General features: G+C 37.9%; 1 protein-coding gene across 1 annotated transcript; it reads right to left on the reverse strand.

The window, feature by feature from the left end:
- Nucleotides 1–899: 899 nt before the first annotated feature.
- On the reverse strand, nt 900–14,499 carry psma6a (proteasome 20S subunit alpha 6a). Its single transcript, XM_028821571.2, has 7 exons — nt 14,297–14,499; nt 9,671–9,765; nt 7,273–7,354; nt 6,882–7,037; nt 5,730–5,908; nt 4,822–4,916; nt 900–1,093 (listed from the first exon to the last, which is right to left on the reverse strand). Exons 1-7 carry the CDS (start codon nt 14,370–14,372, stop codon nt 1,036–1,038), a joined length of 741 nt encoding a protein of 246 aa, XP_028677404.1. The 5' UTR covers nt 14,373–14,499; the 3' UTR covers nt 900–1,035.
- Between the last annotated feature and the right edge of the window lie 478 nt (nt 14,500–14,977).

A 14,977-nucleotide genomic window follows, 5' to 3' on the forward strand; every position in this document is an offset into this window, starting at 1 on the left:
AACATTTTAATTTAGAAAACCACGGAGCTCCTAAGTTTAACAGAAACCTGCTTCATACCAGTGAGCTGGAGCCTACCTTAGAAACACTGAGAGGTAATGCAAGAACAGCCCTGCATGGGAAAAGCAGCCCACCACAGGACAGACTCGGGCACCTGCCTACAGTGGGGACAATGCTGGACCATCAGCCATTTCTAGACTGCAGGAGAAAACCCACACAAACCTGCAGACACGACACAGAAGGCATGCCAGCCATAGCGTAAATAAAGATGGGGCTGTGGGACAGCTGTACTACCACCAATTACTAAAGATAACTTTAAAATATACATTTTGAGAATGGGCTTAGGATCAACATTGTAAAGAAAAGCATTTAATAAAAACAAAACACGGTTTAAGCATCGGAATACATTTTTGAGTATTTGCCAGGCAGGAGGAGGAAGAAACCTCGCCAGGTTAAGTGAGAGGAAGTGTGCTAGGAAAAGGAGTTCTCTGTGCCAAATCCATACAAAGACACTGTAGTATGAAACAATGCATTTGTTAATAAATCTGATCTGAAAACAGTGTGTAGTTCAAGACGTTTTAGTTATTCAACTTGATCTGCATAGACATGCATTGGTCTGCCATTCGCTTTTCATCTACTTTGTCTGATTTCAGTGTGTGGAGGATCAGTCACAAGTGCAAGGAAAAATTTCCAAATGAACCCGAAGCCAGGCCACAATGAAATACACAGAAAATCAACACATTATAAGATCAAGTCCACCAAATGTGAATATCTAAATTCTGAAATTGACTAAACTCTCAGGTGAACAGTAGCCAGCTGTTGCAATACCAAGAAAGAAATGAAAGAAAACAATTCTAAAAAAAAAGGAGCTAGTAAACACAAAGAAGCATAAAAACCCCTCTTTCCAAAATCTGAACATTTATTCGAACAGAGTTAATGTACAGCAATAAATCGGCATTCAACTCTCAACGGTAATTCTTTAGCAGTGCTTCGGATCGTTTCTTTCCACAAAACATACTGGTTGGAACAGACAAAGCTCAATCCCTTTCTGCTAGAGAAACGAGGTGTACATCAATCTCAGCCTCTGAGAGAATCCTAAAGCAAAAGAGAGGGAAAGAATGACGACAAGTTTAGTTGTTCCGTTTCTCCAAGTGACTTATACGTTCATGAAAAGAATGGCAGCTGTACTACCTCTAACTGACTGCAACAATTGCAAGGCCAGACGTTACTTAATTATGGGAAATGTTTCTCACATAGCCTTGGACTGATTACGTGTAACAATTTTAAGAGAATGTGGACAAAGAAGTTAATTCGTATGAAGCTTAAAGCTCATGTAGCTAACACCTAGGAGTATCACGGCACAATAAACTTGGTGGGCAAAAAAATAATAATTTTGAAAAAAAAAAATAAAGGTTACATAAAATATAATGCCATTTAGATTGCACTAATTTTTGTCAGTTATTATTCTTAACTAGAACCGTGGCACATATCATCAGTGCTTTATTCATTATTTCCTTCTTGGTAACAGACTACTTTGACCAAAGCAGTTTTCCTTGTCAAGGAATGAGACAAAATGACTGAGAAGCCCTGTGACCAAACTTCGTACAATGGGTCTTTGCAGTTGCTGCTCCACAGCTCCGGAATGTCCTACCAGAGAGTCTGAGAACACAGCAGATTGTGGGCTGTTTTAAAAAACTGTTAAAAGACTTTTCTATTTAGGAAAGCATATTAACAAAATTGCCTCTAATTATTGTTTTATCTTGTTGCGTCTTTGTTAATTTTTTTTTATGTAGCACTTTAAGGTTTACTACAAATGTAAAGTGCCTTATACATAAAATTAATTTTTATTATTATTTAAACAATACACGATCATCTCTACAGTTAGGGATTGCAATATGGGATGTTGTAAGATGTCTCGACTCTGGCTACTACCTGTTCCAATGGACTGCGGACTCTCTCTCTGCGGAGTTTTATTTTCTTCAAAAACAGTTTTCAGAATATTCACTGTCAATTAAGTGAAAACGTATAAATCTTTCTATGGCTGTTTCATTATGCTAGACGTATGTTTACCTTTGTAAGTGTTATACAGTTGTAATTTCCCCTTGCTGTATTTTATTTTAAAAACTGCATAAATGCTAAAAGTCATTCTTCAATGAAGGGGAGTCTAACCTCAACTGAAATTCAGCACCAAGTTAGTGAAAGCCTTCTTTTGTCAAGTGCTTTGTGACGACGCAGTACTTTAACTACATTGTATAAAATAAAGACTGTCAGATAGGCAAAGCATGTTTTCATTTTTCTTATTAAATTAAGGTCTTGATTTGTTTTCAATCCTATTTTTTTTGTAAAAATTGATCTATTTGTATGGAATGATTACAATAAAATCAATAAAAAAAAATAAATGAAGGTCTTATCTAGTGCCCTGTATTGCATTTGCACCACTGCAAGGATTAAAGTGAAACAATTTTAGCAGAAATTGAAATCAGGACAGATGAATTATATTTATTACAGGGTGTTAACTCTCTTTAAAACCATTACATACCTCAATTTTAAGACATTGGTATATAGAAGTGTCATTTTTTTTAAAACAAACTTTAGTCACAATTTCAGCTTTTCAGGATTGCTGGAAACCAGAGCAAGCATATTACAAGAAAGTCTGGTCCTATGAGCATTTATACTTATTAAAAGATGCTAAAGTTGCTTCAAAAGCATTTGGATTTTGCTGTCCAGCTTAAATACCGGGTATATTAATGCATCACGGAAATAAATACTACTTAATTTTTTGGAATCAGGATGTTCAGTTAATGTCTTGACCTCTTTTGTTTTTGTAAATTTTCACATACGGTCTGTGAGATTATGCCAAATGCACACTCAGCATTTCCATGGATTCTGTAATTGAAATTCACAACATCCTGCACGTCTGTTACCACGGACACTTCTATAGCACATACCAGTTCACCTTCTTTTGCCATGCTGAAGGGGCTCTCAGATTTTAAGCAGATTAGTATCTGTATTTACTCAACAACCAAGTGTTCAGTTGGCATGTTTACAGCTGTCTCATGATCCATCCGGTTAAGAGACTAGAGTAAACAGCTCATGGGTCAAGGCAGTGTAAACAATGATCCGAACTGATGAAAGGATGAAACTCTGCCCTCGGACAAGTGAGAAATTCATATGCAAATCTGCTCTAATAAATATGAAAATATTGAGTGAATATATGATGAATTGAAAGTGTATTTCCACATAGCTTACAACTAACTGCAGCTTAAATTGCTAGAAGAGACAAAAAAAGTCCAAAACAGGAACTATTCAGCTGCTACTGACAAAATAAACATGTTGTGTTCTACATTCTTCTCATTTAAAAAAATAATGTTTTTTATTCAGTTCAATCAATTCCATATTTAAATAAATTCTAAGCAGTAAAAAAAAGTGCATAATAAGGCAGCACGACATGACCAGGGCACCTTAAAAGTGACACAAAGCTATGATCCTTGTTTTTTGCATCAGTTTTACAGCCAATGGCTATTTTAGAATTTATGTATTATCACAACAAAGAGGTTCCGATCTCCCTCGACTATAAGGGGTGATCATTAGAGTATTAAATGAAAGGCAGCAAATTAATTATCATTATAAAAGCAACCCATTCTGCTTGGATCAGTTTCATTAAACTCTGAACAAGGAATCACGGAATGAAAGCAGCTGTGCAGTGTAGCTATACCACCTGGTTTTAGTTTTGCAGTCTCTTATGAAGACATCTTCTCCTGAACACCCAACTTACACTACTCAGTATTTCAGCATTGGTTAGTTTAAAGAAAACTGATAACACATGCAGAAAAGTACTGTGAATTGCTGCAAAGTTTTATAGAATTTAAAGAAAAAAATAACATACAAACTCTGGGGCTGATACAAACATATTCCACTCTATTTTTCTATGACTATTTGTTAAACTTAATGGTATAGCGTTCATATTAGCTAGTGAACATTTTTAAGGTATTTTTTTTATTATGAAGCTAATGGTCTACAGACATTGCTGCACAAATAGGCAGCTATAAGCAGTGACTATCATATTATGTATGCATGACAACACAACATAGTGAAATGGTAGAAAAACAGTGTCTACCTAGATCAAGGGTTCCCAAAGTGGTCGATATTGACCCCCTGGGGTCAATTTGAACTTTCTAGGGGTCGATAGTTTCAATGAAAAAATTTGGGGGTCAACGACAGCAAAAATAGACCCCCTTACTACTGCTATTTGTTTGTTACTTCAAAATATCTATGATTCCAATAGGTACCTAATTAAGAAGTAAAATCATTTAAAAAAAACACATTACATACCAAATTTGTGAACGAAAAGGTAAAATGTGTCATTAAAAGAGTCACACGTAAGAATGCATGAAAATACATGTAGCACAAACATGTCTGTTCATTGTCTTATCGAACATATCAAAGCAAGTGCGGATATGAAAAACCATTGCATGTAATTAGGGGGTCGACGGTTTTAAAAGTTTTTGGTAAAGGGGTCTGAGGCTGAAAAAAGTTTGGGAACCCTTGACCTAGATGTTATGCTGGAACATCCAACAGCAGCTGTTTATTAAAGTCCTCCTTTAATACACCCTTGTGATGAAGGTGCTCCTCAGGTTGACCAAGTAGTCATAATAGCCAGCAGCTTAGACAATATCCACCTCTCTGCTACTGCATCCCGTATGTCAAGGCCGGAGCCAAGGTCAGAGCCAGCCTTCTTAATTAACTTAATAATAAGCCATTTCCTGTTCTCATGTTACTGCCCCAACATACAACCACTTAAACGATTTACTATGGACACTTACCTAAAGTTAGGGTTTTCTGTCGTGATAACCCCAATTTCTAATTCTGATGGCTTGAAGTCAATAGCCAGAACTGATGACAGACATGTTATTGCTGTCTGAAACAAACAAACAAAAAAAAAAGTATTCACTATGCCATTTAATAGATACACTAATATATAGTTCTAAATGTGAATTAAAAACAACACTAAAATTACATATTATATTTTAATGCTAATACCTTAATCTACAGGCTTTGTTACAAGCAGTACATTTGGACTCTATTGTGATCTACTTCAAAAAGCACTTTATAAGAACTATAAAACATTTTTATTCCTCAGAATTCTGTATCAGATTCCACTGTGACCATGGAACAGTGGTCCAGCGCTTTGTCACTGCAAAGGTATTTATAGGATCATAGGAGATTTTCAATTCTCCCAACAAGTGCTCTGTATATTTTGAAGAATGCTTATTATAGTTTACCCCATGGTATCTTGTGGAAGCTGCTATAAAAGTCGAGAGATTTCTGGGGTTGTGGATGTGGGCCTTTTAGTCTTTGTATTTGAGGAGTGATGGCTTTGTTGGCGTGTTTAGTATTAAGTAATGGCTGTTCAACTCCACCAAGGGTAAGTCTTCCCTCCTCTCTTGTTCATGATCTTTATTGAAGGGATACCAACGCACAGATGAGACTTGGAGAGTATCCAGTTTGGAAACCAAAGTACAGTACTCCACCTCTTCTGTTTGAATAAAGATTAATATGTCCAAATGGCTTTAAGATCAGACTGTGATCTCCAGCATGTAATTAGAATGGTTTGTAGCCAAGTGTGGTATGATCAAGACAAGAATTGGTACTCTGAAAGAATTTTCCAGTCATCTCTTAGAAAGAATTACTTTGGGCAAAATGCATTTACAAAAATGTTTTTTATCCTTACCTCTACCGTCTGCTCAAATGTCCAGTCTAATTTCTTCTTCACCTTTTTTTCAAGGAAGCTGGTAGCTTCTGTTTGTTTAACACCAGCAGCAGTGGCCTTGAACCCACAATAATAACCAGCTGGGTCACATTTATATACCTGAGGTCCGTTTTCCTCATCTACTCCAATCATGATCATGCCTGAAAGGTACGAATTCAAACAAAATTACTGCTGCAGAAGGCTGGGAGGATAAATAAATCCTTTATAATCATCCTTTATAAGTTAAAAAAAAAAAATCTTCCAACAATAAACATTTGAGCAGTCACGACTCTTATCCTTTTGCCCAATTTGAAGCTAAATCAAACTTTAATACAGGACTTAATTTTCCAGTAATCTGATTACCCCATAGTACTGCACAACAAACCCTGGCTTTGTAAACATGTTAGTGGATGGCTAGACTTACAGCCAGGACAAGAGAAAAGATTTCTGGTTTACACTTGTGTGGTAAAATGATGCAAATGAATGTTACATTTTTTATTTAATGCTATAGATTATCTGCCGTTTTCAATGACAAATAGTCATGATGTTTTTATGTATTTAATGTTTGCTGAACAGAAGCTGACAAGTACCAATGAAGAAATCAGCTTCAAGCTAAACCTGTTCCAATGATGGAAGACACAAAAAAGCTGAAGAACCAAAACTCAGTCAAAATGTGCCACACTTACCCTTTGCTAAATAATTATGTGACCAACAAAACCCACTGATGTCTGTTTAAGCATTCCGCCCTACAGGCAGATCTTGTTATTTCAGACTTTCACTATAATGTCGGGTCACATGCGTGGTTGTATTGTGTATAATAGTCTCCAAAATCATGTAGAGATGGAGTTCAGCTTCACTGTGGAGGAAGACTATGGATTGACCATCTCACTACTAGACTAAATACAAGGCACAGTTGTTATCTGTCAGTTTTATTTTACAGAAGTATTTGAAGACACTGGGTGTTAATATTAATTAACTAAAACCTACTAACTGGGTTGCAAACACATCTGGTATAAGAAACCAAACCAGGCTCAAGTATATAAATTTAGTTCACGATTTAATACAGTGCTTTCCTCATCATCTAATGAAAATGATATCGTTTTTAATATACAAAACTGTAAGGCCCATACTTACAACAGCCAAGCGGCCTCATCTCAGCATTCTGTGTGTACACCTGAGAAATATCTGCAATTCTCTTGCACAGCATGTCAACTGGGATCTCATAGCCGTATTTGTATTTCCAGTTGGCAGCTTCATACCGAGCTCTCTGGACCTGGGACCTACTGTCAGCTTAAAAAGGTATGGGGTAGGGAGATTTTTTAACACGTTAGTACAAAAGTATTTTTAAAAAGGGCATGTCAAAGGTAAAAGACAGTAAATCTCGTTAGAGTGAAATCAATACACACCAAATCATTTTAAAATATTGCTAACACATTTATTTAGTAACAAACTCATCGAACACCTGGTTACAATCAACAAAATATCAGCTTTAAACCTTCAAAATTAATGCCTAGAGGTGTTTTACCTGTCATCCCCGACATAACACAACCGATATTTTCAGTTATCCTGAACAGATGAGTGACAGTGCCAGAGTCTAGAAGCTTGTCCTGAAAGAAAGTACACAGAGATGAGGTGAACTTAAAATGTGAATTTGATTATATATTATACAGTATATATTATATATATTATATATGGTTGAAATAGTTTTACTGTCAAATAATGCAGAGAGTACGCGTGATACGTGTTTCGCCCTAATTCTCGGCTCATCAAGCGTACACACTCACTGCATCCCCTTCTCGGGGAATCGAACCTCGGACGTCAGCACCAGAGGCAAAGCCTCTAACATTGCGCCATGGCGTGTGGTTCATTCAGTTGACAGCATGTAGATCGGGGTACGAGGTTCAATTCCCTGAGAGGGGGGTGCAATGAGTGTGTACGCTTGATGAGCCCAGAATTAGGGCGAAGCACGTGCCGCGTACTCTTTGCATTATTTGATAGTAAAACTATTTCAACCATTCTATGATCTGCTTCTCGCAACTGAAAGAGGGCACCGTGGCGGATGTTAGCCGACTTGCTGACCAACCACAAGCGTTACCTGGTAGGTAACCACCCATACAATCAGATTGTGATTCACACTACAAACGCCATATATAAGATGAATGATTGCATTTCTTCAGTTTAAAGAAACATGCTCTGAAAGAATTGCATATATCAGATTACAAAACAAACTACCACCAGCAAGAATGAATTAGTGCTGCAAATTAACTTAAGCTGAACTTTTGGTGCAATAACATTTAAACAAAATATTTTATTTACATTATGCTTGGGAGGCAATTTTTAAGTTTAATAACTAAAATGTGATTCAGAATTAATTGAATTACAACTGTAATATGATAGATTTAACATTTTAGGAGAAGATAGGATTTGGGCATTATATGGATAGTGGGCAAAGCTGAAAGAACCCAACCCCTAAACACTTAAAGTGAATATTGCTCAAATATTAATGCATGTTTCTGAATACTTAACCAAGCAGCACACCAGCTTTTTGACTTTTAAAAATTTCTTCTTGTCTAATCTGCAGAAAAAAATGCAGATTTGGATAAAGGTTACAAGTACCACTTGTAAATAAATATGTCTTGTGTAAGGTACTGTAAACATCTTACTTTTACAGTTATTTAACAATAATTTAATATACTTCAAACTACATAAAATAAATTAATAATCCATGACTTGTATAAAAAGGTGTTGTAAATCATGCATGTAACAGGAACGTTACATCAAGGAGGGATATTTGTTTTCATTTTACATCTGAATTGTAAATCATAATCAGCAGATCAATTTAAATATGAGTGTATGGTAATATACTAAGTATATACTAAGAGCTTTAACAGGTGGAAGGCTTAAAGTAGGACATAAATAGCGCATCAGACTTGCATGTCAGCTTCAAAACAAGAGGGTAATTCTAGTGAGCATACTGAAATATAGCAAAATAAACATACCCAGAGTCTTGGTCACATAGTAAAAATAAATGACAACTGTGCCAAACAGCCCATACACAAGCATATTATACTTTAAACCCCACACATTTTTTGGCAAGTTGATCTGGTATAGCTCAACTGTCTTCTAGTTATTAACCAAAAAAGTTATAATGAAGAACTAGAAGTGTAAGACATTGACTTTTTTTTTTAATAACATGCAGCAAAGACTCCAAGTGCTCTGGTTTCCTCCCACAGTCCAAAGACATGCAGGTTAGGTGCATTGGCGATCCAAAATTGTCCCTGGTGTGTGCTTAGTGTGTGTGTGTGCCCCGCTGGCGCCCTGCCCGGGGTTTGTTTCCTGCCTTGCACCCTGTGTTGACTGGGATTGGCTCCAGCAGACCCCCGTGACCCTGTAGTTAGGATACAGCGGGTTGGATAATGGATGCAGCAGAGATTACATTTTTCTTTATGTATTAATGACAACACTTGTAATTGCCTAAGGGTTTTAGGATTAGTGAATAAATCAGAGTGCATAGATTTAACATGCCCATTTCTGATACCTAAACATATAACAAATACCTGGTGAAATAACTGGTGCATGGAGTGTGCTTTGAAAATAAGTGAAGTTTCCATTCAAACACCCTATCACCACATTGCAGGAATATGACTATGTCAGATGTGCCAAATGAACAAAAGCTCATGAATCTAGCATGTACCTCATGTGGCATACTTGGCATTCTTTAGTGTCAAAGCGGGAAAGATTTAAATGTCATTAAACACAGTTTAAAACGCACAACATGAAAAACAGAACATCAAGTGGTCCAGTTACAGTACTTGCAGTGAATAAGACTACTAAAAAAAAACTTAACTTCTCCTAAACACATGCAGAAATGTCCAATTCACCCACTTCATAACTGAAGCAAATATACATGAAAAAATACATACTGGTACTTTTTTCTGTGTAACAACAATTGCACAGTCCTTTCCACGGACAGCAACTGAGGTAAGGCCACCCTGGTTTATAGCCTTGAATGCATATTCTGCAAAGAAATGAAGTGATATTGTAAGCACATATTTACTGTAGTCAAAAACACTCACAAGGCGTCTGCAAGAAAACATTCACAATTCACTTTTTATAATGAAACATTTTATTTTTAAGATAATCTATAAAGTTATACTGTATATATAAAAATATATTTTTAAGCAATGCTTTTGTGTTCTGCAAAAACAAGATATCCATATTACTAACCGAGAACAAACCGGATATGGACGCAGGGACACGGCGATGGGACCATGAGACGTACTGCGCAGGTGCACGTCTCATAGACCCGCAAGCAAAGTTGTATCCACCGCAAACGAAGGAGTCACAGACCAAGAACGAAAGAGCTCAACTAACGTGAATGAGAAATGAAGCAACAACGTGCCCATAGCTACCACTAACGACACAACCACACAAAAAAGAGGATTCAGCGCTGCACCAGAGTCACACGTAAGAGGCTACGGAGGCCCCACAGGTCCACAAAGATAGTACGGAAGCCGCAGACTTCACCGCCATATTGTGAGTGGCACTACTGCGGAGTGAAGTTAGGAATAATGTGCTGCTTGGGATTGTACAAACCGCCGAACGCTTTACACCAAATTCAAAAACAATACAGCTCAACGATACAAACACGAGCCCACCTGGATAAGATCAATGAACGCAGGCGCCTACAACGTGCGCCTGAAACTACGGAAGCAAAGCAGGCACGGGTTCAAAACGAACGAGCTCGACTGACGGATATACAAACACGAGCCCGTCTGGATAAAATCAATGAACGCAGGCGCCTACAACGTGTGTCTGAAATGCCGCGGGCAAGGCTCCAAAACGAACGAGCTCGACTAATGTATTTCAGGATACCCAATGCCGGGGGTAGGCAAGCGAAGCAAGCAGGGGGCAGAGCCCCCTTGTAATACAGAACACAGAGGATAATAAATTGCACCATTATTTAATTATTCTTAACCCATTAAAATCAGACTATCCAATATAAATGATTTTGTTCATGTTAAGAATTAACACATGGATGCCATTATACTGATATATACAGATTCAATAATACTTAGAAGAATACTGCATGAAAATTTGAGATAGTGTTCTTTTTAATTGTTTTGTATATGAAAATCTTCTTCAAGTAAAACTTGTTCTTTAAAGCAGTGGTTCTTTACCTGGGGTATATGTAATGGTGATACATGTGGAATTACTGGATTGTACACGAGGGGGCACAAACAAGAAAAAAGTGTGAGCATACAGACAGACAGACAGAGAGACAGACAGACACTGTATATGTGAATTTCCCCTTGGGATTAATAAAGTATCTATCTATCTATATTCTATATATTATATACACACACATATATACACATACATATATATATATATATATATATATATATACATACACACACACATACATACATACATATACACACATATTATATATATATATATATATATATATATATATATATATATATATATATATATACACACACACACACACACACAGTATATACAGTATCTCTCAAAAGTGAGTACACCCCCCACATTTTTGTAAATATTTTATTATATTTTTTCATGGGACAACACTGAAGGTATGATACTTTCCTCCAATGTACAGTAGTCCGTGTACAGCTTGTATAACAGTATAAATTTGCTGTCCCCTCAAAATACCACAGCCATTAATGTCTAAACCGCTGGCAACAAAAGTGAGTACACCCCTAAGTGAAAAATGTCCAAATTGTGCCCAATTAGCCATGTTCCCTCCCCGGTGTCATGTGACTCGTTAGTGTTACAAGGTCTCAGGTCTGTTAAATTTGGTGTTCTCGCTCTCACACTCTCTCATACTGGTCACTGGAAGTTCAACATGGCACCTCATGGCAAAGAACCCTCTTGAGGATCTGAAAAAAAGGATTGTTGCTCTACATAAAGATGGCCTCGGCTATAAGAGGATTGCCAACACCCTGAAACTGAGCTGCAGCACGGTGGCCAAGACCATACAGCGGTTTAACAGGACAGGTTCCACTCAGAACAGGCCTCGCCATGGTCGACCAAAGAAGTCGAATGCACGTGCTCAGCATCATATCCAGAGGTTGTCTTTTGAAAATGGACATATGAGTGCTGCCAGCATTGCTGCAGAGGTTGAAGGGGTGGGGGGGGTCAGCCAGTCAGTGCTCAGACCAAACGCCCGTCGCACACTGCATCAAATTGGTCTGCATGGCTGTCGTCCCAGATGGAAACCTCTTCTAAAGATGATGCACAAGAAAGCCCACAGTTTGCTGAAGACAAGCAGACTAAAGACATGGATTACTGGAACCAAGTCCTGTGGTCTGATGAGACCAAGATAAACTTATTTGGTTCAGATGGTGTCAAGCGTGTGTGGCGGCAACCAGGTGAGGAGTACAAAGACAAGTGTGTCTTCCCTACAGTCAAGCATGGTGGTGAGAGTGTCATGGCTTGGGGCTGCAGGAGTGCTGCCGGCACTGGGGAGCTACAGATCATTGAGGAAACCATAAATGCCAATATGTACTGTGACATACTGAAGCAGAGCAGGATCCCCTCCCTTCAGAGACTGGGCCACAGGGCAGTATTCCAACACGATAACGACCCCAAACACACCTCCAAGACGACCACTGCCATGCTAAAGAAACTGAGGGTAAAGGTGCTGGACTGGCCAAGCATGTCTCCAGGCCTAAACCCTATTGAGCATCTGTGGGGCATCCTCAAACGGAAGGTGGAGGAGCGCAAGGTCTCTAATATCCACCAGCTCCGTGATGTCGTCATGGAGGAGTGGAAGAGGATTCCAGTGGCAACCTATGAAGCTCGTGTGAACTCCATGCCCAAGACAGTTAAGGCAGTGCTGGAAAATAATGGTGGCCACGCAAAATATTAACACTCTGGGCACAATTTGGACAGTTTTCACTTAGGGGTTAACAGATTACAATATGGAAGCTTTCGAGGGATCTCAGGCCCCTTCTTCAGGCAAGATGCAATGCAGAAACTGGAGCTCCCAGTGTTATAGTTATATATATTATATAAAAAATACAGTATGAAATGCATTGTTATAGGCATTGTTATCACTCTTTTAATTTAATAGATAGATAGATAGATAAATAGATAGATAGATAGATAGATACTTTATTAATCCCAATGGGAAATTCACATTCTCCAGCAGCAGCATAATGATACAATAAATAATATTAAAGAATGATAATAATGCAGGTGAAAAACAGACAATAACTTTGTATAATGTTAAATGTAATATTAAATTTAAATTTAATAATAAATTAATATTGTTCTTTATCAGTATGCTGCTGCTGGAGTATGTGAATTTCCCCTTGGGATTAATAAAGTAACTATCTATCTATCTATCTATCTAAAAAATATATATATAAGGAAAGAAACAGTATTCAAAAACTTTTATGTGGGTCATCTTCAGTTTCAAAAATGAACTGACCTCTCCAGCCTAAAATTCATTTAGCAGGAGAGGAGAGCTTTGTATAGTCAAGATCTTCTGATAAGACAACTGTCTAACAAAGACTTTTTGAGGAGTTTTCCTTACAATGTGGACCTGTAATCAAATCTACTGGTCAGTGAGAGAGATGTAAATAGTCCTCATAGCGAGTCATAGACCTCTTGACTCCATTGAAACCATGTTGTAATGTGTTAAATTTGAGCATCACTTTAACTTCCCACTCCTGTGTCTTGAAGTTGCCCATAAGCACCGTGACATTAAGGTCCTTCTTTCTCACAGTGTCATACAAACCGAACGGTTGGCGCTGACTGAGGATTGGTTGACCTGTTAAGGATTTAGTTGGAATACACACATTAGGAGCCACTAGATCCCCGAATTTTGAGTCTCAAAATCCATACATTTGCCGATGAAACAGCTTTAATCTATAAAGTACCCCTTAATCTAAATGTACTGCTTGAGAAAGAAAGTTAGTGTGGAATTTATAAAACTGCAGGCGCACAACACTGGCGGTTTTACCTCCTAGTTACAGTACACTGGTTAGAAACGTACAAAGATAACAAACGATGGAATGTTGCATGAAATGATGATGTTATTCCATTTGTCCAGTTTTGCCTTTTGCTATTCCAAACTTTTTATTTTTCCCTATATGCACATATATTTCTCAGCATTTACGCGTACAGTAAATACAGTTTACATACATTCACGGTCACGTAAAACACACAAAGTAATTAGCCTTTAGCCAAATGATTCCGCTTGTTTGTGATGAAGCCAGTGCTCATCTATCAGGATGTCACGACTACTACAGTATAAGGCCTCAGCAGAGCCCGTCAACCCGAAAATCAGTACAAACGTGCAAATAAAGAAAAAACCGCGTCGCTTCGGATCGAGTTAAATAAAGGACAAATAAAATACGAAAGAAAAAAACCAAATGCTTAACGCATACTATACAGGTCTTATGAAACGCCGAGGGGGGTTGAGAACTCCATAATGACTGGGCAGTTAAGAAGGATGCTGCAGTCATTAGCTACAATGAAAGTTGAAGCTTAGTAAGTTCCATACTGACCTACTTGGTAGAGTCTGCCTTCGGGAGAGAAGATGGTAATGTGTCGATCGAAACCCGCACTGGATCCCCGTGACATTCTGTTTAAAATTTGACCGTTGTGATATAAAAATCTTTAAAGTATTTTTGCAAAGTGTATTGAAATAGATATCGCACAAGAAACTGAGTCAGTTCACCCGGAAGGAGTTTGGTTTTTTCCGCCATTGGCGAAGGCACTGCCGGGGTCATAGGCTTTGTAGGGCGGAGCGTCCTGCTGTTTAGATTGAAGCTCGGAAAGATAGCGGGGTAATGCAACGATGTGTTCGCTGGGATTTGTTGATGTTTACCGTGTAATACTTCAGTTTTCATATGAAAGTTTTACAGAAATATAAACCATGTTTGGAAGATGTTCAGTGTTAAACGTTTGCATCACGTTTCTTTACCGAAATCCTGTTTATTTTGAAGGCGTATAGAGAGTCTAAATTGTATTATTTTCCAAAGATTTCTGTTGATACAATCAATTAATGTTAAAGGATACAAATACCTGTATAGTGCATTGAGGTCCGCAGTATAACGTTGAGTTGAGTATCATGGCTGAGGGAGACTGATCTCGCAGAGTTAAACAGCAACCAGTATAATGATAAACGAGCGATCATCAAGTGTCGAGAGACATTCGGATAGACGGCCAGAACAGATCGAAGTTTG

Source organism: Erpetoichthys calabaricus, chromosome 16 (assembly GCF_900747795.2).
Source record: "Erpetoichthys calabaricus chromosome 16, fErpCal1.3, whole genome shotgun sequence".
Taxonomy (NCBI): domain Eukaryota; kingdom Metazoa; phylum Chordata; class Cladistia; order Polypteriformes; family Polypteridae; genus Erpetoichthys; species Erpetoichthys calabaricus.